This window comes from Oryzias latipes, chromosome 16 (genome assembly GCF_002234675.1).
Source record: "Oryzias latipes chromosome 16, ASM223467v1".
Classification (NCBI taxonomy): Eukaryota; Metazoa; Chordata; class Actinopteri; order Beloniformes; family Adrianichthyidae; genus Oryzias; species Oryzias latipes.
In genome coordinates, this window is record NC_019874.2 from 23,394,494 (window position 1) to 23,420,106 (window position 25,613).

The window sequence follows — 25,613 nt, forward strand, 5'->3', positions numbered from 1 at the left end:
CAGGACAAATATCAGCATTACAGAACCTAATAATGCAGTGTTAGCATTAGAGTGAATGTCACATAATGTACATTTCAGATTTGTGTTGTGGTTAAAAAAGTGATTCATCAATTTTGGTAGGTCTGACCCACTAACTTTTCAGAATAAGGCTGAAACAAGAAGTTACGCAACAAAGCGGAATCTTATTTGGTTAAAACATTGACCTGACTTAACACAAAAATGAGTAATGGAAAGACAGGTGAACCATCATTGTCCCATTAAGTTTAACTCAATTTACTGCACTTTTGTTTGACACAGGCCTCGTCTGCCTTCCTTTTATTTATTTATTTTTTTAAGAAGGCATATGAAACAGAAAAAAAATTGATAGTACATAGTTTTTGGGTTTCTATTTATTTATTTTTTTAAATGTAAAAGGTTGTTGTTGTTTTTTTATCTCTATTCGGCGTACTGGTACGTCCTGACGTCACTACGCAGTGATTTTTTTTTTTTTTTTCTCCGTGGCCTGGCAACCAGAAGAGGCTTTGGAAAACAGACAGAGCCCCTTAATAGCATCCACTCCGTTCTCTTTAGAAGACTTAACATTTTAAATCCCAGCATGTCTTCAAGGACTCTACCGCTGCTCTTTATTAACCTCGGTGGAGAAATGTTGTATATTCTGGATCAGCGACTTCGAGCTCAGAACATACCGGCTGACAAGGCTAAGAAAGGTAGCTAGCTTAGTGGCTAACCACACTTATTTGACCTACAGCAGTTTAACAGTCGTGATGAGACGAAATTAGTCACTAATTCTTTGGTCTGTTTATTTTAATATTTGGACGTTTTTATTGCTTCTAAAACGTATAAAGTATAAGTAAAGTCAAGAGTTAATGATAATAATCTGTCAGTCTGCTGTTGACATTTGGGAACACCACCGCTTTAGAAAATTACAGCCTAAACTAAACCATTTAACTTCTGGAACTCTTGCATTTCCTTTGAATTAATAAAGATTCTACAATTGCTGGATGGATAGAGGAGGACAGAAGGAGAGGTATCAGTAGTGCTCAGTTTAATAATGCAGTTCTGCATTTATTAGCAGCTCTCTGCGTTGCTTTGGCTTTGCTGAAACTCATGCTCTGCAAAAACACTAGCATTGAAGTATAAGCAGTAGATGGCATCGTTATTGTTTTGGGTTGTTTCTGCACCAATCAAACACACTTTATTACTTGTCTTATCGGCTGCTAAGGCTTTTGTTGTAAAGCCAAGACTTGCTTTTTTTTCAATTTAAAACAGATATTTTCGTTTTGTTTGATCTGCTACTGTAGTATTTACAGAACTACATATAAAGCTCCTTTCATACACTGAGACAATTCAAATTGATTTAAATGTATCCAAAAGATTTGACGGAACCATACTTTTAGAAGTCCATCTGTATTATATACTAAATGATGTGGTTCACAACAAACATAATTAAAAACAATGTTTTTTTTGCATTTTTAGACTTCTCTAATATGTTTTAATATTATCATTAATGTTATCTTCATGCTGGTATAGGTTGAAATGCAAATTTAGCAGTTGTTCAGTGCTTAAAACTTTTTAGTGCTAGTCAAATAAAAGAAATAAAATGTCTTAAATGCTCGAAAGTTAAAAATCCAATCATTACGTTGTCCAAATTGCTCAACAGATCTTTAATGAAGTGTGTCAACATGCTGCCGCTTTGTAAATGCAAGACTAAAGGAATTAAGTTGTAGATTAACTAGGTTTGGCAAACATGTTTAGATTGCTCCTCTGCTTGCTTCAAAGTTTACATTTTGGCAAACGTGTCTGTCTGACTTCTGCTAACTCTGACCTTTTCTGTTGGATGGTTGACCAAACTAGTTATGAACGACATCATCACCACCATGTTCAACAAAAAGTTCCTGGAGGAGCTTTTTAAACCTCAGGAGCTTTATTCTAAGAAGGCGCTGAGAACTGTGTTCGACAGGCTGGCCCATGCATCCATAATGAGACTCAACCAAGCTAGCATGGACAAGGTAAGTCAACTTTTTGATTTTCTATTGTCTATTCTAGTACATGAATCTCTTACCAATGAAACATAGTAATAGCATTTAAATTAACTCAAATAAATCTGCTTTTTAATTAGTGTTTTTCTTGATACTTTACAGCTACTTTTAAAATTGTATGTGGCTCCCTCTGCTGTTTAAAGCCCCAAAACAACAGACTATAATATTCTGATGAGATGCTAAAGTTCTGTGTCCATCCTCCTTTCCAGCTCTATGACCTGATGACCATGGCTTTCAAATATCAGGTGCTTCTCTGTCCCAGACCAAAGGACATCCTCCTTGTCTCCTTCAACCACATGGATGCAATCAAAGACTTTGTTAAAGATACTCCCAGCATTCTCAGCCAAGTTGACGAAACTTACCAACAGCTCATAGAGGTATACTAAAACTGTGAATTCAAAGGAATCTCTCAATAAGTGTGCAACTACACAAAAAACAACAGAATAAATCAAATGTACTGTATTTAATATCAGTTGTGGAAGCTGTCAGATTCTGGAAAAAAATCTTTTTTGTTTACTTTCCCCAATATCAAAGCAGGCTGTGATTTTATTTAATATGTTTTTCTTTATTTCACTCTTTAGATGTACACACCTTTATGTAACGGTGAGTTCCAGCTGATTAGACAAACGCTGCTTATCTTTTTTCAAGACATGCACATACGAGTGAGTCCATCCCTGAGAACTATTAATTACAATCCTTATTTGTTCCTTTTTTTTTCTCCAATATTTGAGAAGGTTTGTGTAATTCTATAACATTTTTTTTTTTTCAGGTTTCAATTTTCCTGAAGGACAAAGTTCAGAACTCAAACGGTCGCTTTGGTCTTCCCACTAGCGGACCAGTGCCGCACGGAACGCAGGTCCCTGGCCTGATAAGGTGCACATCATTTTCTCTTTTCAATATACTTTACAAAAAGTCAACTTTATAGGCCTAGTGATTTCACACTTGGCATGACTGTGATGTTGTGAATTCTGACAACTTAGGATTTTTAGCTGCACTGGGGAAGAGAAGACCAGGCTGCAGTTCAACAATGGAGGGAACTACACTTCAGCCATTCGGGAAGGATCTTTTGAGATTTTTGGAGACCGAGTTACAAAGTTAGGCACAAACATGTGAGTAACGTGACACTGGTCTTGTTTTGAATGTGTATGAATTCGTACACCTGAAATATGTCTAGTTAATGATCTGTTTATTGACGGAAACTCAATTTTTTTTTACCAAGCAGCAAAGAATCAATAAATCAACGAATCACCGTGTTCCATCTTCCTTTCTATGTTTGTTTTTTCATCTTTATGTTCTTTTCACTTAGGTATAGTGTAAGCCGCCCTGTGGAAACTCACATGTCGGGTACATCTAAAAGTTCAACCCAGCACACAAAGGTGAAACTTTCAGGATTTTTAATATTGCAACAAAGAAAAAGTTCATAGCTGCAATTGTTGTGTCAGCATGTTTTTTTTCTGTCTTCACCGTAAAACTGGACGCAGTACTACTCAGTGTTTCACGACTGCTCCTCGCTTCCAGACCCATCTTATTTCATCTTTAGGACCCTTTAAGACACTGAAAACATCGACATGTTGTTGTTTTCCAACAGGTTAACACGGCTCCAAACCCTCTGGCCAAAGAAGAACTGAACATGTTGGCAAGGCTGATGGGAGGATTGGAGGTTCAGAAAGCCGGAAGCTCAGACACCGCCTTCCGAGTAAATCTGTTTGCCACAGACGAGGAAGAGGAGTGAGCGTCCACATTTCTAGTTTCTAACATTTAATCAAAGATTTGTTGGAAAAAAATACAGTTTAAGCTTTTTCTTAATTACTCAAAAGATGCATTTTTGTATTTATAGAGAAGCATTGATAACAAGACCTGATGAGCTTTCATATGGAATCATAAACATTCAAGCTACAAAGGTAAACAAAAATACTCTTCTCCTCCTGAGCTGCATGGCAATTATTTGAGTTTTACACCACATTTTATAGACAAATATTCTTGAAAACTCAAGCTTTAAAGTTTATCTTCCAGGACCAACAGGTCAGTGCAGAACTGACAAAGATCATGGGGGAGTTCACAGACTCTGGACATCAGTCTCCCAGTTCAAGCAGCAAAGGAGACGACCTTTTGGCTATGATGGACGATCTGTGACACATTTAGCTCGTCTGCAGGCTTAAATTGCAATGTACCTCAAAAGGGTGCACATTATTGAGGGTCGGTCAACGGTCTGAAACTGCAAAAGCACCGCTGAAGTGTCACACGCACCCAAAAGACTTTCCTTTAAGGGTGCTTTTAGGATGCCAGAATACGCAGACATGATAGTCAGATTGTTGGCTGTATATTTCATTTAACAACAAACAGGTGAGTCTAGGTATAAAAGGCATTTGGGGTCTAGCAGTTTGAAAACTGAGACAACCTAAGTGTCAAAATGTTAAAAATAAAGATTATCATTGTGTTTATATGTCAATAGGAAAGGATCTCTTGATATTCTATCATGAGGCAACTGTTTATTTACAATGTGTTGTATACCTAATGCACTTTGGCTAAGTTTTACTGACATAAATATTCTTAATATCGACATTTTCCATCATGTAGCACAATAAAAATTGTGTTTCAAGGAATTGATTACAAAACCCTGTCTGTCATCAATTTACCTGTTATGGCCACCTTCACCAGTGTGATGAGCCTGAGACAAAAATGTATAAATGTTTACCTCTCTAATAGTTAGAAACTCTGCACAGATTTTGCACTAAAGTGTTCCTCCTTTTATCGCTGCAGTTGTTGTTTTCTGCAGGGATTTCTGCTGAAGCGCCTGCATAAAGCTTCAGGTCATAAAGGCATTTCTAGTTCTCATTGTGTCCAAATGCAATGAAAATCAGAAAAACTCCCAATGGCTTCATTTGATTGTTTCTTGTCTGATACGGCAGCATTTGATTTCATTTAGATTGATGCCTTGCATGGGTTAGAATTGGACCATTCTTGCCAGTTTAATTTCTTTGTGTTGTCGATTCCAGAAATGACCACATGAATAAATTCATCAATCACCATTTTAGTTGATATTCACGTGTGTCATGATGTTCAATTAAAGGTATGTTAGACACACAGAAAGTTATTTATACATGTGGATAATCTCAGTTACTCCAGATTATTATTATTTATGTCTTGGTGTAAATTATCATTAAAGTTTTTTTTTTTTTTGGTTTTAAAGGAGTTTGTTCAGCATCATTGCAGTATACACTAACAGGGCTACAGAACATCTTAAAGAGGAATGTCCACTCACCCAACTAACCTACGATATCTGTGAATCATGAGAGTGAAAAGTGGAGGATGATTTATCCCTTATTACAGTGTTCTAACAGAAAACTACACGCCATAAGGAAAATATTTTTGATACCAACAGTATCGAAAGGTTCTTGCTCAAGGTGTTTACTTATCAGAGAATATTTATTAAAATTTAAAAGCAGAAGAAAGTCTTATTGAAATTACTGAATTTTCATTTTCAGTGGATTTAACCGAAATTTGTTTCTAGTTATGAAAAAATCACTTCTGTTTGTGGATCCATGTAGATGCTAAATGAAGGTAATTTTGAAGCCGACGTGGTGTGATGCATATTTCTAAAGTCATCATGGGGTGAATACATAATCAACCTTCGTGGTTTTCCTAAATCAGGGGTCTGCAAACTGAGGCTCCAGAATCCTATATGTGGCTCTTTTACCCCTTTATAATGGCTCTCTGACTGAAGGAAAATAAAATAGTATTTTTAATAAGTGAGGGTTACTACATTAGCCTTGATTTAATTTAGATTTGTTACATTGGTAATCATTGGATTGGAGTTAAAACCTAGAAATAAGATTAAAGATTTTTGCATCTCTGCTGACATCAAGAGGCGTTGTTCGTTCTAGACTACCTCCAGAATGCACAGATTTCAAAAACTTTACCAGTCTGATCTTTTATGAGTTTAAAGCACAGATGGATGTCATGCTGCACAACAATGGTTAGTAGCTATCGAGCCAAAAGAGAACACTTTTTGTGTATTCATATTTATAATAAAGTGTTTTCAAATTTTCCTAAACAGTAAAATAAGACTTTGTGGTTCCTACTAAGATTTGAACAGTATGACACAGGCCCAAATAGTTCTTAGGCTTGGATTGCAACTTGTAGTTGATCAGATTGAACAGAGGGGGGAGCTGCAGGGCTGCTCGTGACTGTTTTCCAGATCTCCAAGCCCTGCTAGTTGATGATTAGCTCAGTCAGATGTTTCCACGTTCTGATTGAATGAACACACCTGATCCAGGTAATTGGTAGCAAACGGACCAAGGCAGGGTGGTAGATCTCTACCAGAATGAGCAGCCCTAAAATGTTAAGTTCTTTGCCTTTAGGCATCTCATAGTCCAGCTCTTTATTATTTCATTTGCAGAGTTATTCAGTCCATGCAAGTTTTTCTTTTCTATTTCAGTAAAAGATTTCTTCCAGGTAAGGTTTCAACAATTAAAATCAAATGTGTTCAGTCTATTGCAACATAATGTTGGCTATTTCTGTGTGAAGCCCTTTTGCACTTTACATCGAGAAGGAAATAAAGCTATAATTGATCTGACTTTGTGTTAATTTCAGGTTTGTCTTTTGCCTAGACTATATATTGCAGTGTTCCTCCAGCTGTTCTCTCAGCATTCATGGTGAAACCTGCACAGATGACTCATAAACTGCCAGGGCTTCACATATTTGAATGACTGATGTTGCTCTACTCTCTGAGCCTCCCGGTCTACATCAGAGCGTGTTGGTCTTCATTGTTATTCAGGGTTTATCCTCCAGGGCTGTCAGTCCAGACAGATGTAATGCTTATTTCCATGACAGTGATTATGCAACTAAATGTAACAAACTCCAGAGGGGAGCATCTCTTTTAAAGTTTTCCATAGCTTTAATTTATCTGTATATACTTTGATGTTGAAACAGACCGGCTCAGATCAATAAAATTAACAAGCTTCCATGATCTAAAGAAGACACATGAGGATTGCCATGGCGGCAGACTTCAGAGCCTGGCATCATTTAGTGCATGAGTTCCTACAGATAAGTCTGCAAGACCCAAGTCAGACATAAACACACGTGAAAGAAGCCCATACCACTGAGGCAAACATGCTCAGACATTTCTCCGAATTGATATGGGAGAAGAGCACTTGAGTGAGATTCCTCCAATCATCTCACCAAATGAGGGATGAAAAGGAACCGTCAGAGGACAAAGCAGGTTTCCAAAACAAACAGAAACCAGAACTCGTGCCAGCTATTCAGCAAGACCTTTCAGAAAGCACAATTAGTAATGTATAGCTTTTTAAATCACTGCTGTGAATATATGTGCAAAATATTCATTGCACTAAAGAAATGGCGCAAAGTGTACGTCTCCATACATCTTTTAAAACTGTTCAAAATCTAAAACTTCCGCTTTTCTCAAAGGCATTTACTAAGAGTATTTTAATTCTAAACTCAAATGTCTCTCTTCCTTACCTGCAGTTCAGTTATGATTCAGTTTCCTCTTTCAAGAGTGTGGGCAGGGCACTGTAAAGCCATTGCCTGGTATGCATTTCATGTGGCCGGGGGCACATGTTGTGCTGAGTCAAGACAGGAGGACCAGTGCGACTCAAATCAAGCTCTGCCATTTGGGTTTCCCTCTCTGTGTCTGTCACATCTGCCCACTTGTTGGAAACTGGTAGCTGGGGGTGGACTTCAGGATCAATCAGCCAGTCTAAATTGGGAATATAGGTGGGCTTGCTGAAATGTCAGCAACTCAGAAATGTGCTTACACACCAAATGAGTCACAAACTGCCTCTTGGAGAGCTCAGTTGCATGTTAAAAGACCATTCCTCCAACAGTCTTAAACAAATGTCACTACTTATGAAGCATTTTGACAGCAAAAGTATCCCAGTGATATTAAAGTCTCCTGTATTATTCAGAGGACATATTTAGGGTGTGATGTCTCACTTATCAAGTTTCACTTACTCATTAACTCCTGACACTGTGAACATGCTGGTTTTGTAATATTTTACACCAATTCTTTGCGTGGAAGCTACTTGTTTACAATAGAAGTACTAGTTTGAGACAGAAAGGGCTATACATCTTATTATCCTAGATTTTTATTTTATTGTAAATTATTTCAAACTTTTTGGACTAGACAATCGATTTTGTTTTCATTCTAATTTTTTTAAGTACATAGTTTTTATCTTAAATTTAGATAAACTTAAATTCCTATTTTTTAAAAATTGCTTTTTGTAAACGTATTCAACTCTTCCAGTACTGAGTACTGTCATGATGTAATGGTTTCATTTTGCAACTTTTATTATGCAGAGAATGTCATCATCGGTGTGCAGCGGCTGTTGCCATTGGTTGTAGGAAGCTGTCAATCAAATCTAAGTGTGCGTCACTTCCGTTGTCAGGTGGTGCTGTCGCTGTGGAAAGATGCGATCAGCTTGGAGCGGAGGCTTTTCTTTAATTGCTCATTTCAGTCTTAGAAGCTAAGCAGCCCGAAAATAAGGCGCCGTGTCGTTCGTCGTTTGAACGAGGAGCTCCCCACACACCCACCGTGGCCGTGAACCAAGAAATGTCCATGTTTTAAAAGCAGTCAACGCAAATCTTTCCCGGTGGTTTTGGCTCGAGGTAAGCGAGGGGGGTCGACTGCGTTGCTATTTAGCTCTCGCGGCACTGTTAGCCAGCTGAAGTGTTGGCTACTTTGTTTAAATGGCCTCCCGGCTGCTACAGACCGCTCCGACTTGACGTTAGCCAGCGTTGTTTGCCAACAAGCATATTTCAACCTTTCTGGTAAACAAAGGAACACGGTGAAGAAGCAGCGTCTGTTTGAGCAGTTTGGTTGAAGCAATGGTCTTAGTTCGCACGGGAAGCTAAACTCTGTCTTCTTTCGCTGCAGTGCAGTGCGTCCCACTTTGTCTGGCTAAGTCAGTGCAACCCGTTTGTAGCCTCGTCTCCGGTCAGTATATTCTGGTTTCGTCTCGTGTTAAGTTTTGCATTCCCTAGCTTGGTGTCGGGTTTTTAAAAATATATATATTAATAAGGACATACAGGAAGAAATGCAGCGTAAAAGGTCAGTGTTTTCGTGTAACACCCACGTCCGCAGTGCAATATTAACCGTTCAAAACAGGATATATTTTAAACATTTCATCTTTCAGTTGGTGGATTGTGGGTTGTCGCTAAGTAAACACCGCGTTAGCGTTGACTCGTCATTGTTCACACTGCCTGCTGCACCAGCACAACTCAAATCTCCAGACTTTGCAACTCAAAATGGCACCAAACAGTGTAATAGTGGCTGTGCATTCGTTGTTATTTTGGTCAGGTGGTTTCGGTTTAACCTTGTGTCCTCCCCGTGGTCCAGTGATCAAGGGCATTTACTCTTTGCAGTAGAATAGGGTTTATTTTAACAAAAGCTATAAAGTAGAGCTCATGAGCTTAAATGTATTTTCCCTAACTCTTTTGTTTGAATATAAATGCAGATGACAGAAGTTGCATTCTTTAATTTGATTAAATTAGTAACTCCATTAAATTATCTATTTTTTGCTGCTCTGATTATTATTATTATTTTTTTTTTTGCAGTCCTTTTTTTTGCAGAGCCAGACAATAGGCATCAAGTCTGGGTGGAAGAAACTCGAGACACCTACATGGCCGTTTTGTTCTGCTACTATTTAAGGAGCCCACATTTCTCGTGGGCACTCGCAGCATGTCTCCTCCTTTTGTATATGATATGATTCAGAGGCTCTATCTGCTCCTGTCCTCCCTCTTGTGCAGGCAGAGGCCGCCTCGCTTGCCAGATCACTGGCTGTGCAGAGGAACACAGTGGTGTCAGAAAGGGATCGCTATGTGCTGTCATCGTGCTGATGTCATTTAGGTCAGTGTGCAGACGTTGGTTGTGTTGACCTTTTGCTTTTAAGATCTGTGTCTGGGTTTGGCTCCACAGCTCTGTAGCAGGTTTTCAGTCGGTAGATAAAATGCCTTGGGTCTGTGTGTTGCGTTGCATATTCTGTCAGTGACTCAGTGAAGTCTTATAAGTCCAAGGTGCATGAGTTACATTTTTTTTTATTTACTGATTATGTGCCGGAATAAAATGGGGCCTGCCGGTTCTTGCCGAAGGTGTTTGCCTAAAATATTTATCAGCCTTCCTACTTCTCGGATGAAAAAAAATATTTGTCTGGAAGTATCGCAAAGCGTGTTTACTTTAGCATCCGCCGGAGGTTCCCACCGGGCAGCTTCACAACAACTGCAAGTCCTGATTGTCTACTTCTTGCATCCAACAGATTTGCACTATTTTCAGCATGACTTTGTGTCACTCTGACTTGCACTACAAATGTTGTCAGAAAACCTCAGTTCATCAGACTCAGTGGGTGATGACTAGTGGAGATGGAGACAGATGGGTGAGAGACATGATGATGACACTGTCTGCTGTCTGGGATCACAAAAAGCCTCATGGAAGTGAGAATTCATACGAGCCCTTACCGACTGCCAACTGTCCAAACCTTGTCTGTGCCCAAAAACACCAACTGGCGAGTGCCTTTGTTGGTTTTGAAACAGGAAGATGGCCTGAGTGGTTGGGAGAAAGGGGGGAAAATATGGAATTTTTTGCACTCATAACAACATGTTTTTATTTTTATGTTAGTTTTCCTCTAAATGCCTTGTTGGTTGTTGAGCCGGATTGTACTTGAAATGGAACTGCTAAACTAAACAGACCCCAGCTGTCATTGTTTTGTTTTTTTTGTATCTGTCATTATCTCTTATTTTGCTTAAGTTATTTTCCAGTTTTGTTGTTATTTTTGGTTATTCCACATATTGAACAAGTGAGCAACGTCTAAAGAAAACTTTGGAAGACTGCGGGATGAATCATTCCTTTCAGTTTAGTGCACTACTTCCCCATTACTGGAAGCAGATGGGGTTTCACCTCACGGTAACTCAGTATTAAGAAAACAAACCTTTCACATCTGATTTCTGGGAGGTGCTTGCGATCTGGCGTGCTGAGTTCAGCTTGTTAAATGTTGATGCACTGTCACTGCTTAGGGTTCCATTTAAATGTGCTTCCTTACTGTTGTGCAGAGCTCTCGCTTTGTTGGGACATGTAGGTTTTATTTGTTTTTGTTTTTTTAGGGGCATCTGCATAGATAAGACGGCTGAAAAGATTCTGAGTTAAGCATGCAGATTAAGGGCATAAGATTTTTTCTTTTTTTCTAAACCCACGTCCACTGAGGCCGGAACAGATTAGAGAATCAAATTTAAACGCTTCAGTTTCAAGAATGTTGTGCAATGGCCTTTTATTTGCGTGCAAGTGCCCTCCGTTTTAAATTGCAGATTGTGACACGCTCTCTTTGCTTTTGGGGGGGATTGAATGTGAGGTGTTGCCCTTGCCGCCTGCAGCCATTATTCTAAATGGAGCTGTAATGGCCTCATCTTCACACTGAGGTGGTTAAATGTGAGGGGAGGGATTTTTTTTTGTAATGGGTTAGGTGGAGCTGCCCTTAACTTTACCCCCTTCACACCTTTTATTTTCATGAAGCATTACTTTCTAAGAAACTACATTTGTAAACTCTTAAAAAGTTGTCTGGAAATCAATTATTAAAACGTCATCCATTCACAGTTTGAAGCCCCTTGCATGCACTTGAACTTTACTATCTTTATCCCTTGAACTAATCAGATTTGTTCTCCCGCAGAGCTCCAGGATGTCCAAGCGGCGCTCGTCAGAGAGGGGGGCTGGAGAGACATCAGGCAGAACCAGCAAGCTGCAGTGCACAGGGATATCTGGCAGTAATGCCAAGAGGGCCGGCCCCTTCATCCTTGGTATGGAAGCGAGCTGCTTTTTGTTGTTTTTTTTTCTTTCAGAAAAGTCGCAGAAACCTATTGAGGTAGAAATGTGTGTGGTTCAAAACTGTAACCCTGCGTGAGTCAGAAACGGAGGAAATGATTCTGTGAGGTTTTGGGGTGTCTTGTGTTTGCACAATGGACGCTGATGCAGGGCTAAGACAAGAATGCTAAGAATGTCGCTGATCCCTATGACATTTGCCAGAAAGGCTTCAGTGTGGGTCGATGCAAGGCTTCTTCCTAGAAAATGTGTTTTAATCATTTTTTTCAAACACAAGACATCTACACCACAAAACCTCCTCATAATTTCTAAATTTTGCACAAAAAAACGTATTTTACACTAAGGCTGAGTGCAAACTCAGGACATAGAAAGTTGTGGTGTGAGCACACACTTCAGCATGTAGGCTGCCTTTTGGTCTCACAGCTGTTGCTTTTCTAATCCTTGCAGGACCGCGCCTAGGCAACTCACCAGTACCGAGCATAGTGCAGTGTTTGGCCAGAAAAGATGGCACAGATGATTTCTATCAGCTCAAAGTAAGTTTGGTTTCAGACTCGCATTATTGTTTTGTTGGTTTGGTCATGCTTGCCCTTCAAAAGAACAGTAAAAATGAAAAGATTTTTTTTAATTTGAAATGGTTTATTTCAAGCAATCAAGTAAGAATAATACACAAAAACAATACAATCAGCTGTTATACATTCATACAAAGACCTATACCAAACCTAGGATAATTAGACATAAAATTAAATATTGCTTGAAAGGGAGTGGAAGGAAGGAAATTTATATAATCCCACCCCAGTTCTACCATTTTTATTACATGATTTATCAACTTTTATCGGACAAAATTAAGAATCCTTAGGTATCAATAAAGCACATGACAAAGATGAATTGCTTAATTATTATGTAAAAAATAGACATAACTATTTTCAAATAGTTATGTATCCAATGCATTGTGTGATGGTTTGGCACGCATGTCTTGGTGCAGATTTTATCGCTTCTTTTTCAGTCAAAGCAGCACAGTAGGCACTAAAGGCTCCATACCGTTGGAGTGCTCATCTTACTTTAAACAATCCCAGCAGCTTTGATCATTTAGACTTTTGAACTCCATGATTGGTCCTTCAATAGTTTAATGAATCTGCAAAAAGGTCAATTGAAGCTCAGTGGTTTTCTTGTGTTTCTGTGGTGTGTCCCTGACAGATCCTGACGCTGGAGGAGCGGGTGGACTCTGCTGGGGAGACCCAGGAGGAGAGGCAGGGGAAGATGCTGCTGCACACAGAGTATTCTCTCCTTTCTTTGTTGTACAACCAGGATGGGGTGGTCCACCATCATGGTCTTTTCCAGGTACTTTAGAACAGTTTAAGCTACATTTCTGTTAATGGCTTTGCAATATGTTTTTTAGCACTGAATGTATGTGATTGGCACAAGGAGGGTGTTTCACTCAGTGCCGTGTAGGCGTGCATTCTGTGTAATTGAGATTTGTAAATGCAGTAACATTACCATAGAGAAGTGGCTGCCTTTTTCAGTTTTCAGTGTAGCTTCACAGCTCAAGTACAAGAAGTTGTACAATCTCACTGTCAGTACTCCACAGTTGGCTTGTATTTACTTCAGCCTTTCATTTTTTTTTCCATGTCAAGTTAGATATTCATTAAAAGCAATATTTACCTGCGGCATCCTTTCACAATGACCTCCCCCACCTGCCTGTCTGTCTGCTCCTTCCTTTACTGTTGTAATTCTTTCAGCATTCTCTCCTTCTGTCATTCTGTATATTCCCTCCCCTGTGTAAGCTTGATATAAAGAAGGGTTCAATGTGTATCTTAAACCTGAAGCTTGATACACAAATCAATCATTTAGAAGCCACAAAGACTTCTAAGTGGCAGATTAGAAAAGAGGCAGGGGACTCTCTGTTGGTTCCAAAAATGCCACTGAAGCCTAAGAAATGCACTCACAGCTGATGGACGTAACCTGTTCTATAACAGTACTCCTACAGTTGTTTTACTTCATCATTTTTTCGTTTTTAGCATTAATCCATTTGCTGGACCTTCCAAGTTTGTGCATTTTTTAAAATTCGTTTTGTTTTCCAACACAAAATCCTTCAGAAACATTTTAGTGTCTTTTCTAAGTTTTTTCTGACCCTTCTTTTTAATCTTTGTCCTCCAGGACCGAGCCTGTGAAATCGTGGAAGACCTCGAGGCCAACAAAATGCGAAAGATGAAGAAGCGCATCTGCCTCGTTTTGGACTGTTTGTGTGCCCATGACTTCAGCGATAAAACGGCAGATCTAATAAACCTCCAGCATTACGTTATAAAGGAGAAGCGCCTGAGTGAGCGCGAGGCCATAGTCATTTTCTACGATGTGGTTCGTGTGGTGGAGGCCCTCCATAAGGTAAGCTCTATGATATGGCGAACTGTTAAAGAAAAGCATCACTTTTAAATGTTCTGGGTTTTTTTCCATCAATGTTTTGTTTCAACTTGGAGGAAGAAAAAAATTGTTGTGCTGGTTGCATATCTAGATGATTACTGGTTTCCCAGGGTTGTGTGCCACTCCCTGATACAAACTGATTCTTGCCATGCCAGCAATTCACCAAACACGGTGTGAACATACTGATGTTTTCTTTCTCCTGTTTTTTTCCTTTGCAGAAAAACATTGTTCACAGAGACCTCAAACTTGGAAATATGGTGCTGAACAAACGGTAAGTTTAGTAAATCATCCAAGCCTCTGGGTCAGTTCTCTGTGAAATAACCTATCCGGTGGTGGGTCAAATTCTTTCATCTGACAGTAAAATCAGTATTAGGAGCCCATAGTGCTGCTCTGCTGTGCTTGAATTTTTGGCTTTGTCTGCCTGTTGTGTAATGGTTTATGAATCATAACCCACGGTTGGTTTTGAGTAACAAACCCCATTTCTTAATAGAGCACAGACTGCTCCGGTGTCAACGGGACTGCTTAGGATTCAGGGTGTTTCTGAAGTGTTTGCAGCTCATGCAGGATCACCTCTATTCTGATGACTGAGAGACCAAATATCTGCAGATCAGATGAGCCACAAAAGTTTAAGTCTAGCTATGGTGAAATGCAGTCCAGTCCCAGTAAAGTACCATATTTTTCAGCGTATAAGTCATGTTTTTTGCGTAGTTTTTTTGCGTAGTTATACTCAGGTGCGACTTAATGTTATTTTTTTTTTAAACTAAATAGCAACATGCCACTAGAGGGCACTGTAGTTTGTATCAGCATAAACTACTGTCAGCAGCAAAGAAGAATCTCTGCTCAGTCTTAGTTGCGTTCACAGCTGTTTGCACTACATCTCCCATGATTCATTGGGTTAAAGTGACAGCGTCTCAGCGCACAATGAGTCTTCCTTGTAAAACGTCTTAAAACCACGATGAACACGCTTTGAACAGTTTTTAAATCTTCTAACTTAACTTTTATTACATCATTTAGAAAAAACATCTGCAACTTCCAGCTTTTTCTGCCACAATTATCACAAAAATGCATGTGAGATTGCAGAGGGACTGTAGATCAATACATCACAGACTGAGTTTCTCCTTTTTTTACATTTTTGGATGCTGGTGTGCCGCAGGATTTTTGTCAAGGTTAAAGTGTCGTGGCTCATAAAAGGTTGAAAAACACCGTGCTAGATGGCTATGTTTCATGAACCTAAATAAGGATCAAAGTGGTGCAGTATTGAAGCCTGTATATGTTCAGTTTATAATTGTTACTTATTCCATAATTATGATTAGCCCTTCAAGACTAAATGTCTATTCTTGGTCCCATATTTTGTTAAATTTCTCCTAAAGGGCGACTTCTATATGTTTTTTTTCCGTTTTTATTATTTTTTTAATGCATTATTTTGGCTCCTGTGACTTGTATTTCGGAGCGACTTATAGTCCGACAAATACAGTATCTAAGTAAAACAAAGGGCGTAGAAAAACAACCTTTTTGGAATTCATGGCAGCAAAATCCGCCATCTAATGTTCATGCAAGCGTTTGCACTATTGCAGATGCTGATGGGTTTGTTGGGTTGTACAATGTGCGTTTGTTCACACTAACGGTTTGGTTTGTTAACCTGTTGTGTTTTACGAGCATAAAGTACAGCAATAAAACTGAATAGCCTTCAACATTACAAACGATGAGCCTCTTTTCTTTCTCTTTAAAAAATGCCTTTCATTATTTGCTCTCCGTAGATAAACACGGAACAAAACAAGCATCTTCTGCAGCAACGGGAAAAGATTTGGTCGATAAATCTTTCGGTAATTCTGGCACTCTGTCAAAATTGCTCAAACCTGGAAGGCTTTTCTTTTAACTGCATGCAATGCATTTGTATGCTTTTAGTCAGCAAACGTAACCCTCCCATTCAGCAGCTGTATTAGTAGCAGAGCTCAGTGTTTTGGCTGGTAGAGGGGGGTGGTGGGGAGAGAAGCAGACAGAATGCTCCGTCCCAGCTGGAGACAAAGGAGAGGCCTGCCAAAGGCCCCCATAGCTCAGCGCTGACTCACAACAGAGTGCAAGTCACGCACGCACTCACACTCATCATTTTTCGCCTGTGTTCTGCTTTTGTTCCTTTTTTTTTTTTTGTTTCTTCTCTCTTTCTACTGAAATCCCTCTTCCACTTCCACTATCTTTTTAGTGTATCCCCATTGCCAAATTTGTCACTTTCTCTTCTTCTTTATTTCTCGTACTTCCTTATTCTTACGTCTGTCTCCTTACCAAACATGTGGATGAATGTACAGTCAGTGTGGGAACACGGTCAGTTTGTGGCGCCGTGCTTTAGAAAGAAACAAAAAAACAAAATCCCCCCCTCACTCATGCTGCTTATCACACCTCTTGGAAATGTACCAGTTGCATCAAAAAGCTCAGCAGTTTGAGCAAGAATGATGCGATTTCCTCTTGCTAAGCCAGCTTTGTAAAAACAGGATGTCATTACTCAACCTGCAGGGACAGAAAAAACGTATACCGGTATACTTTCTGATTTCAATGATTTGCAAAATGTATTTGCGTCTCCCTTAGATTTACTGTTGTATCTATTACCATATACACATAGAAGCTGGATTTTTTTAGCAGGATTTTCTTCCTAGTTTCATGATGCAATTTCATTTTTAGTCTGGGTTACATAAAATCCTAACAATGTTGGTCTTATAAAGCTGTGAGGAAATAACTGTGGCTGCTCTTTAACTTTTCATATTCTCATCAGAACAGACCAGCTGACCAGAAGGGCAGGAAGCAGAAGTCATTAGGGCTGCTTAGGTTCAGTTTCCTGATTTATCAAAGGTCACATGACCAGGAAGCGGCAACGGTGTGGTCACCCCACAATCCAGTCACTCTTGTCTCACGGGGCAAACATGCAATTTCAAAAAAGGTCATGATGCAGACAAGACGAAGTGTCAGAAAGGAATTTCAATGTTCCAAAACCGTTTACATTTTTGCCAGGCCGTCTTATGTTAACAGGGTTTTGACTTGCATGACTTGTGAAACTGGAAAGATTTGTGGATCAAATATTCTACAAACAAGGTTAAGATGAGAGCATTTGGTTTCAGCTAGTTTTAGTGAGAATGCTTGGCTCCAGCCAGCGTTTGTGACTGGAGTAATGACAGTGTGTGATGGAGCAGGCTGTGAAAGTGAGACTGAATAAGGGAAGCTGCTGACCTCATGCTTTTTGGAAAGCGGATGTGGGTGAAAAGTGTGATTGTGAGAGGACATTTTTGTGTTGTGAGTTCTTTTTTTAAAAAGGCCAGTTTTGAGCACGTATGAGAAGCTTTATAAGTGATTGTGGATCTACTTCAAGTTGTTTTACATACCGGAACATATGTATTGTCCAAATAAGATCTTTGATTTAAAAACTCAGTTCAGTCACTTGGATTTGGTAAAATCCCATTTCTGTGTGTCATAGTCAAACACAAGTGACCTTAATAACTGTGTTTTAGTTTAATTTTTTTTGTCTGTGAACTCCAAATTCATTCAAATTCAAATTTTTTTTTGTTAGTCTGATGCTACGTTCACACCAGGCACGTGCAGGACGTTCAAGATCGCACTGAACACGGGTTCTTGAAGGTGCTTTTAGTCTATGATGTTCATACTGGATTGTCGCATCCCGATACAAGCACATGTTGGAAAAGGCTTGGTGTGAAATGTTGAAGCAGTGCAAATTTCACAAATCTTGCTCCAGGATTTTTCTGTCACAGCTCTATTCCGATATATGGAAGACTTGGTGACATGTAATTCCAGCCGGGCACAAACCTTTAAATAAATTCTCCTTCATGATCAATTTTGGCACCTCCGTGAATGAAAAGAGACACAACCCATAGGTCCCTAACCAAATCAGAGTCCCTGCTTAGTCCACATTTAACTGGTTTAACTTAAACACACGTTCAATGGTGATGGTGATGGTGATGCGTTTTGTACGTAGAGCCCAAAAACTGACTTTCAAACTTGCGCAGCGACGCGTGCTACTTTCCACGCAGACCCCTGAAATGCGGATATTTTGATTGGAAGTGGCTGCATGAACGTATGTTATTGAGACCTGGGGTGAACTTTCTTTGGTCTACCTTAAAACTAAAAAAGGCACTTTATTTAATATCATTTATATAAATGAAACACCAAAAAATCCCTCAAGTAATTAGAAATATGGGTTGCTGAAGTGTTTATCAAGATTTTTATTAAACAAGCGAATTGAACTTAAAGATGTGTTATTATTGTCGGGGTTCATTGATTCTAAACTTGCAAAAGGAATCTTTTACTGTTAGTACAATCGTTATTGTGTTATCTGTAGTTATTATTTACTTTTAGCCAGAGTGTTGCAAATTCTGTGTGGACATGAGGGATATTTCGTGTGCATGGTTGAATGAAGTGTAATCTTAATGTTGTTGTTTGTTGCTAATGAAAGTTCACTGCTGTGTAAATATGTTGCAATCTCCAGTCAGCCTTGGGATATTGAGGTCTGCTAGCAAGTGGCTCTACAATCCTGCATGTGCTTAACCAGTTGTTCCCTTGGTTCTCTTATGGGTGGCGCAGTCATCAGTAATGCCGTCTGGTCACTAGTAATGTGAATTTTAGGATTGATTTTGAATTGAGTTGATTTGAATTGCGTTGTAGAAATCCAAATCATTCATTGGCCCGTCGTGTTTGTGTGCTTGAAGGACTCATCGCATCACGATCACCAACTTCTGCCTGGGAAAGCACCTGGTGAGCGAGAACGACCTGCTGAAAGACCAGAGAGGAAGCCCGGCCTACATCAGTCCTGATGTATTAAGTAGTGAGTACAAATATTTCATGCGGTTTCCGAAAACGTCGTAAAGACTGGTTTTTGACCACCAAGCAGAATTAAAAGCTTATCTGACGGGTAGATGTTGGAAGAATAACTTCGACATTGTGTCCAAAGATTAAGTAAGTACAACAAATTAAAAGATGGCGGCGATACATAGTGTCCAAAACTGTGGACCGGAAACTTCTGGTTGATAAGTCACACACGTGTGGTTGTAGGGGTGATCCTGAGATTATTTTTACTGCATGTGTGGTTCAACAGGCCTAGATTTTCCAACTATTAGGCAACAGGAGGGCTATGTCGCAACCTGGGACCAGCTAAAGTGTTGCCGCCATGATTGTGCATTTGTTTGTATGCAAAGGAAACGCTCTTTGTATAAAGCAGAGATCCGTTCCTGCTGTTTACCTTCCCGGTGCTCAGTGTCACAGAACATGCACACACAACCAACCCTGATGCAGGATCACACTCCTCCATGAAACGCATTAGCAGCATCGGTTTCATTAATGATTTCCCAAACAGCATTACTGGAACCAGGTGTAGAAAGGCCGTATCTGTCTCGCCCAACCAGTTGAAAAGGAGATAAAAGCTCAGTGAACGTATCAGCATAACGTGACAGGAACACAATTAAACAGAGCTTCAATGAGTCATGCACAGATGACTCACTAGAGGGAAACTACTCCCTTCCCCCTACCTCTATATGTGTGTCTGTGTGTGTTTTGTGTCACAAGCTTTAATATAATTGTCGGCTGCTGTATCTCCTGCCACCCAGACTGTAGCAACACTTCTTTTGGTAATGCACAGCCATGGGTTCCACCCTCATCTGCTGTGTCCATGTTGGGCTGACATCTGCTTTATGTTCCAAGCTTTCCATGCAAAAGCAGCTTTCTGATCATGGAATCATGTTTGTAAAGATTTCCCCCAAGCACAGTGGGTGGGGTCATTGACTGCTTTCATTCATTGATACTGTCATGACCAGGATTGGAATTCAAAGGGTCAACTTTTGTCTTTTACCCAGGTCAAGAAACATGTTTTTTGGACTGTTCCATCCACACTTTCCATAGGGGAGTACACACTCTGACCTGACCTGTTTGTCTATCTTTTTCCAGGTCGACCGTACCGCGGTAAACCCAGTGACATGTGGGCTCTTGGCGTGGTCCTCTTTACTATGCTTTATGGCCAATTCCCCTTTTATGACAGTGCACCCCAAGAACTCTTCCGCAAAATAAAGGCGGCAGAGTACTCCATCCCAGAGTGAGTATTTCATACAAATACTGGTTACTCGTTGCTCTGATAAGACCCCCACTGTTCATCCACAAACGACCAAAGGAATTATTGCAATTGCTGTTTTTTGTTGTTGTTTTTTTTTATTAAATATGACTCCACCAAGAATACATTTGACTCAAACATGTTTTTTCTCTTCCAATTTTTTTAAATAGGTTTGGAACTTATTTCTATCAACGAACTAAAAAGTACATGTTGTATCCGCTGTGTTTCTCTTAAAATAAGCTGACTTTTCCTGTTCCCTCTGCCTCCTCACAGGGATGGTCGTGTGTCAGAGAACACGGTGTGCCTCATCCGAAAGCTGCTCGTTCTGGACCCACAGCAAAGGCTGACGGCAGGAGAGGTGCTGGAGTCCCTGGGTGCCATCATATCCTCATGGTAATGGCCCCCCCTGCTGGATGTTTTGTCATTTGTTCCTCACAGTGCCAACTATTTTCAAAGTGGTCTTTTAAATATGATAAAGCCCTTTTTAGCCCAAATAAAAAAAAACACATTGTCGTTATCTGAGACATAGTTTCTGCAGAGTGACAGTAGTTCTTTAGAACAACTACAGGTTGTGGGTGGGACAATTGGCGCAGAGTGCTTGGAGAGCTTGGAGCACGAAGTTTGTGGCCTGCCAAGCATATTTTCACAATTTGGCAATTTTTTCCCACAGCATTTTTTCATCTGCTCCTGATTCACAATAATTAGAATAAAGAAATACTCAGGAATGCAATTTGGAGTTTAATTTTCTTTATAAATGTTCTCCATCATCAGAAAAATGCCACAAGAACATGTTAACACAATTTTTCTTGAATTGACCCTTTAAAGTTAAAAATGTAATCCAACTGCAGACCTTATTAGTTATATTTAAAGCCAGAAACACAGATTTCCCAGAACACTTACAAAAGCTTTTTATTTTTACCAGAGGAGATGAAAATCATAGATTTGATTTCAAACAACAGTTTGCTCAAACAGCACTAAAGCAAAAGTGTTTGTCTATAGCAGGGGTAAACATGTGGAATTCCCAGGAGAATCAGCTAAAAAGTTGTCAAAATATTATTCAATGAAAACGGATGTATAAAGCAAAGAACGTACAAACTTGACTGTTGGATGGAATGTTTGGAATGTATGTTGTAAATCAATCAACGGTATGTATTTACTGTGTTTATGGTGAAATTTGAGCACAGGTGATGCTGTGAGAAATGTAAATATGATGCAATGTTTGAAAGGGAGCAAACAATTATAATGGTTGTATTCTTCAATTCTGCTCCTTTCCAATCATAAACATTTTCAAAAATTTACGACAAACATGTAAACATGTTGGACATTCAATAATTTTCATGAAAGGAACAAATAAATCAATGAAAAAAAAAAGAAAAATAAAAGTTTGCTGCATTTTACCAGAACCTGTCATTCAGGTTCATGTATGGAATTGTTGTTTTTTTTCTATTGTTTTTTTGAATCTCTGACTCCAAGTTAGATGCTAGTTTTGATACTCATGTTTTTCTATGAATTCAATCACAGGCAGTCTGTTTCTTCAATGAGTGGCCCCCTGCAAGTGGTTCCAGACATTGACGATCAGATCAATAATCCAGAACATTTACAAGAGGTGAGATCTGCCTGTCTATACTCATCAGCCCAAAACAGTGTGAGACGCCTTGTGCCTGTTTGACGCTAACCTTTGGAGGCCATTTTTGGATGTTCAGAAGTCAAAGTTCCTTTTTCTTCTCAGGCCAAGGCGCTTGAGGAGTCTTCGCAGTACGAGTTTGAGAACTACATGCGTCAGCAGCTGCTGCTGGCTGAAGAGAAGAACACTATCCATGAAGCTAAGAGCTGCACCAACAACCGGCATTTTGGCAGCATCCCCCCCGTCAGGCGTTTAGGCCACGATGCCCAACCTGTCAGCCCGCTAGACGCCGCCATCCTAGCTCAACGTTTCCTTCGGAAAAAGCCCCCAGCTACCCATTAAAGGCGTCTCGGGCTCAACGTGAACTGAAGATGCCCGCTGAGGCCAAAGCTCCTCGAGAAGGAAAAGCCCCAGAACTCTACAGGCAGACACCCCCCCCACCAGACGCGGGGTGTTGGCTATGCTCGGTAGAATTACGGTGGGCATCAGACCAAACTTCCACGTCAGAGCTCTACCTTCCCTTTGGGCGAACACTGTTGGAAACCCGGAAAAGCCCGATGGAGGCTCTGAACCAAAGGCCCCTCACCCCTTCGGTCCCACCCCCTCCACACACACACACACACACCCCATGACACAGTATCACATAGAGCTGGCACATGGCTTTGCCTGCAGTGTTAAAGAAACTACAAACTGTGTGCTCCGCCCCCTTCTTTGTAACACTTCCTCTTAATTCTGGGTTCTCTGTGCAACAGAGGTCCAGGACATGTAGCAAACCCCTTAACATAGTGGCAAAGAGCATTGCTTCAAATCGGTTCACTCGATTTTTACGGATGTCACTTCAGGATACCTCCATTCCACCTTTCTTCTCCTTCTCTTTCCTGTTTTCTTGTATTGAAAACAACTATGTCCATAACTCTGACTTTAAATCAATCTACCTCTTTGTCCCTCTCCTGTTGATAAGCGACCCTCCCTGCTCTGAGACAAGGGATTGTAACAACTGAGTCCTGATGCCACCAGTGACGTAAAGCATTCATGTTTTTTTTTTGGTTTTTTTGGGGGGGTCACAAAATGCTTTGAAGCCTTTTTGGTGGCCCCTAGAAATCTGAATAAGCTTTTTTTTTTTTGTCATTTGCCTCAATAAGTAGCATTTTTATCCCTGTAGTCCCATTGAAAGAAAGAACTCGATCCTTTTGGAATCTTGGCAATCCATTGTCTCCCGCTTTTCCTCATCCCTGTGGAAATTGATTTTTAGCATGTAGGCAGCTAGCAAGAGATGCCTGGAAGTCATGATGCCAAGAACTGAATGAGAAGCTGCTAGATCCTCCACGCCAAGGCATATTGATGGTAACTCTTCATCACTATGACGATGATCAGGCGCTGTTTGCGTTGCCAAAAATCATGTCTTAAATCTACTCTTAGCCAAGGAAACTGGTACTTACAGGCTCAGTCAGAATTCAGTGGCTTCCAGGCAACGTTTCTGTTTCTTCTTACTATCACAGCCGGCTGGACAAGTGTTCCTCGTATGAATGTGAACAGTCCTTCTCTCCCTTTGGTGCATCTGCAGTATCCCTGAGCGCGTACATGTGTTCAGACCAGGAGTCCGTGGAGCGGTTCTGTCTGCGACCCTAAGCTATCCTCCGCCCCCCCCCTTCGTGTTCTGTTATCTGGCCTGCCTCGGCGGCAGACACTGTGAAAACCAGAGCAGGCCCGGCCGCGGCGGGCCTGACTGAATGTTTATGGAAATGACGTGAATGCTTTAAGATTGGAAATGATCACATATCTCTTGCCACTCTCGAGCGCATCTTGAACACGCTTGTTTTTCCTGTTTGACCTTGTGGGCTCGTCAAGACCAGCAAGTGGCTAATAATCGATACTGTATTCATATTTAAACAAAAACACAAATACAGATTCATTGGTTCAGTTTCTGGATTTTCCTGCCGTATTTTTCTTAACTGATGGGTTCTTTAAACCATGGCAGTTGTACTAACCGGTGACTGTTAGCCATTCGTGCGCGGCATCTTGCCTTTTGCATTTCTGTGTCGGCTTTAGGTTCTTTAGAAATCTGCCTTTTACTCTTCAAACTGATTGCATGAACACAGCCTTTGGAAATGTCTTCATTTTCCCCCGTATTTTGGATCCTTTTATTTATTCCTTTGTGTTTTTCCTCGCGCTCCCACATGGGGCTCAGACATTGATTGTAAAGATTTAGAACCTTTCAGCTTGGAGTCCCTAATGGTGGTGAAACGGGCCCCTCACGTCCTTGAGCCTTTTTTGTTTTAGGTTTGGACACAGACATGAAAGAGTAGCATTCTTCCCTCTTAAAATGACTCATTGCCATTTATTTAATTTAAATTTTTTTTTTCCACATTTATGGTCACCTTAAGCTACACTAATGTCGTGACTGACTTGACATATTTCTTATTTTTTAAAGCAAAACAAATGAAATATGTCATCTGAATTATGGGAGGGCTGTTAGTGGTGCATTTTATTTTATTTTTATTTTTCTGCCATTGCTCCTTGCACAAGGCTGCACTCTGGTCAGTATGTAAATAACATTCGTTCATGACAGTGGCAGTCATATTGTATGTACAGTAGTTCCACCTGGTGACTTACAACTCTGTTTCCACACACGCCGATTGTGTACTTCAGGCCATGTTGGCTGAAATCCACCGCATCTGTAGGCTCCAGTGATCTGAAGAGAGCTTCTGGCTTTCTTCCACCTTAATGTGAATTTCATGGGTATACAGCAGTATTTGTATTGATCTAGGTTTTTTTTTTTTTAAATATTTCTGTTATCATTACTGACATTTAAATAACTATCTGTTTGAGTGTCTGGCGCCATCTTCCAGAAGACACGGCTGCAGATTTAGTACCTGGGGTAACGTAGTTGTTAATTGTCCCTCTTAATCAGAAAGTGTCTCACTTTCCAGCCGGTGGATTATACCACGTTTAATGTTTTACAGAGTTGTATTGGTAGACTGCATTGTGGACTGAAAAGCATGGTAATAGTTTGGTGTTAAACTCAGTAGAAAACATGTAACTGTTGCATGATTTAGAATTTGCGAGGTGTGGCAAAAACAAATTGAAATTTTGAAGAGAAATCACCCATTTTGGGTCTGGAATATAATTTTGTTTTTCTTCTTTTTCTCTCTTATTTTCTCCTGAAGTCTAAAGTTTTCAGCATATATATTGGAGAAAATGCTGCTTGTTCCACCTGGAAACCTTGGTCAGGTTATAAAAGGCGGTGTTTAAACCCAATAGGATAATGTGTTGTAAGCTGCTTGGTCGAAAATGGGCATCTAAGTACAAAAAACCAGATTCATTGTACAGATTGAAGACACGTTTGTATAAAAAACATATTTTTCTACTTGATCAGATCTCTACATGCATGTCAGCAATAAACTTTGATATGGAAATATTTCACTTTGCCTTGTACTTTATGAATAATTGTGTCCACTAGGGGGAGCACTGTTTCTAAAAATCATTTTAGGAGAGGATGGATCTATACAGCACCTCAAACAAGTTACTACTGTAATTGATAAGCTGTACTTGAGTGCCAGCACATCTGTGTGTGTTTCTACACCGCAGGATTGAAGAATGAAAAGAACGTGGGATGGA

General features: G+C 40.0%; 2 protein-coding genes across 5 annotated transcripts; both read left to right on the forward strand.

Annotated features, from left to right (window-relative positions):
- The first annotated feature begins 471 nt into the window (after nucleotides 1–471).
- On the forward strand, nucleotides 472–5,070 carry LOC101166985 (protein OSCP1). Of its 2 annotated transcripts, XM_011485641.3 has the most exons (11): nucleotides 472–707; nucleotides 986–1,027; nucleotides 1,855–2,009; nucleotides 2,249–2,416; nucleotides 2,621–2,701; nucleotides 2,809–2,912; nucleotides 3,020–3,148; nucleotides 3,346–3,415; nucleotides 3,628–3,767; nucleotides 3,877–3,940; nucleotides 4,053–5,070. In XM_011485641.3, the coding sequence occupies exons 1-11, from the start codon at nucleotides 596–598 to the stop codon at nucleotides 4,170–4,172; spliced, it is 1,185 nt and encodes a 394-aa protein (XP_011483943.2). In that variant the 5' UTR covers nucleotides 472–595; the 3' UTR covers nucleotides 4,173–5,070. The 2 variants fall into 2 exon arrangements, with proteins under 2 accessions (XP_011483943.2, XP_023819654.1); XM_023963886.1 differs by lacking the exon at nucleotides 986–1,027 and having other exon boundaries at nucleotides 473–707.
- Nucleotides 5,071–6,377: 1,307 nt separating this feature from the next.
- stk40 (serine/threonine kinase 40) lies at nucleotides 6,378–25,418 on the forward strand. Of its 3 annotated transcripts, XM_011485643.3 has the most exons (12): nucleotides 8,434–8,663; nucleotides 9,804–9,903; nucleotides 11,711–11,837; nucleotides 12,307–12,392; nucleotides 13,054–13,197; nucleotides 14,014–14,238; nucleotides 14,493–14,545; nucleotides 18,981–19,096; nucleotides 20,212–20,356; nucleotides 20,645–20,764; nucleotides 21,893–21,977; nucleotides 22,101–25,418. In XM_011485643.3, exons 3-12 carry the CDS (start codon nucleotides 11,720–11,722, stop codon nucleotides 22,335–22,337), a joined length of 1,329 nt encoding a protein of 442 aa, XP_011483945.1. In that variant the 5' UTR covers nucleotides 8,434–8,663; nucleotides 9,804–9,903; nucleotides 11,711–11,719; the 3' UTR covers nucleotides 22,338–25,418. The 3 variants fall into 3 exon arrangements, with proteins under 3 accessions (XP_020565966.1, XP_011483945.1, XP_004078340.1); XM_020710307.2 differs by lacking the exons at nucleotides 8,434–8,663; nucleotides 9,804–9,903 and adding an exon at nucleotides 6,378–6,494; XM_004078292.4 differs by lacking the exon at nucleotides 9,804–9,903 and having other exon boundaries at nucleotides 8,435–8,663.
- Nucleotides 25,419–25,613: the final 195 nt, after the last annotated feature.

Bases quoted from the DNA above. Each gene is read 5' to 3' on its own strand.
- LOC101166985 (XM_011485641.3), top strand. From the start codon at position 596: ATGTCTTCAAGGACTCTACCGCTGCTCTTTATTAACCTCGGTGGAGAA. The intron at 2,913-3,019 runs GTGCACATCATT...CTGACAACTTAG, and splicing joins CAGGTCCCTGGCCTGATAAG to GATTTTTAGCTGCACTGGGG. The intron at 3,941-4,052 runs GTAAACAAAAAT...TTTATCTTCCAG, and splicing joins TAAACATTCAAGCTACAAAG to GACCAACAGGTCAGTGCAGA.
- stk40 (XM_020710307.2), top strand. From the start codon at position 11,720: ATGTCCAAGCGGCGCTCGTCAGAGAGGGGGGCTGGAGAGACATCAGGC. The intron at 14,239-14,492 runs GTAAGCTCTATG...TTTCCTTTGCAG, and splicing joins TGGTGGAGGCCCTCCATAAG to AAAAACATTGTTCACAGAGA. The intron at 20,357-20,644 runs GTGAGTATTTCA...GCCTCCTCACAG, and splicing joins GCAGAGTACTCCATCCCAGA to GGATGGTCGTGTGTCAGAGA.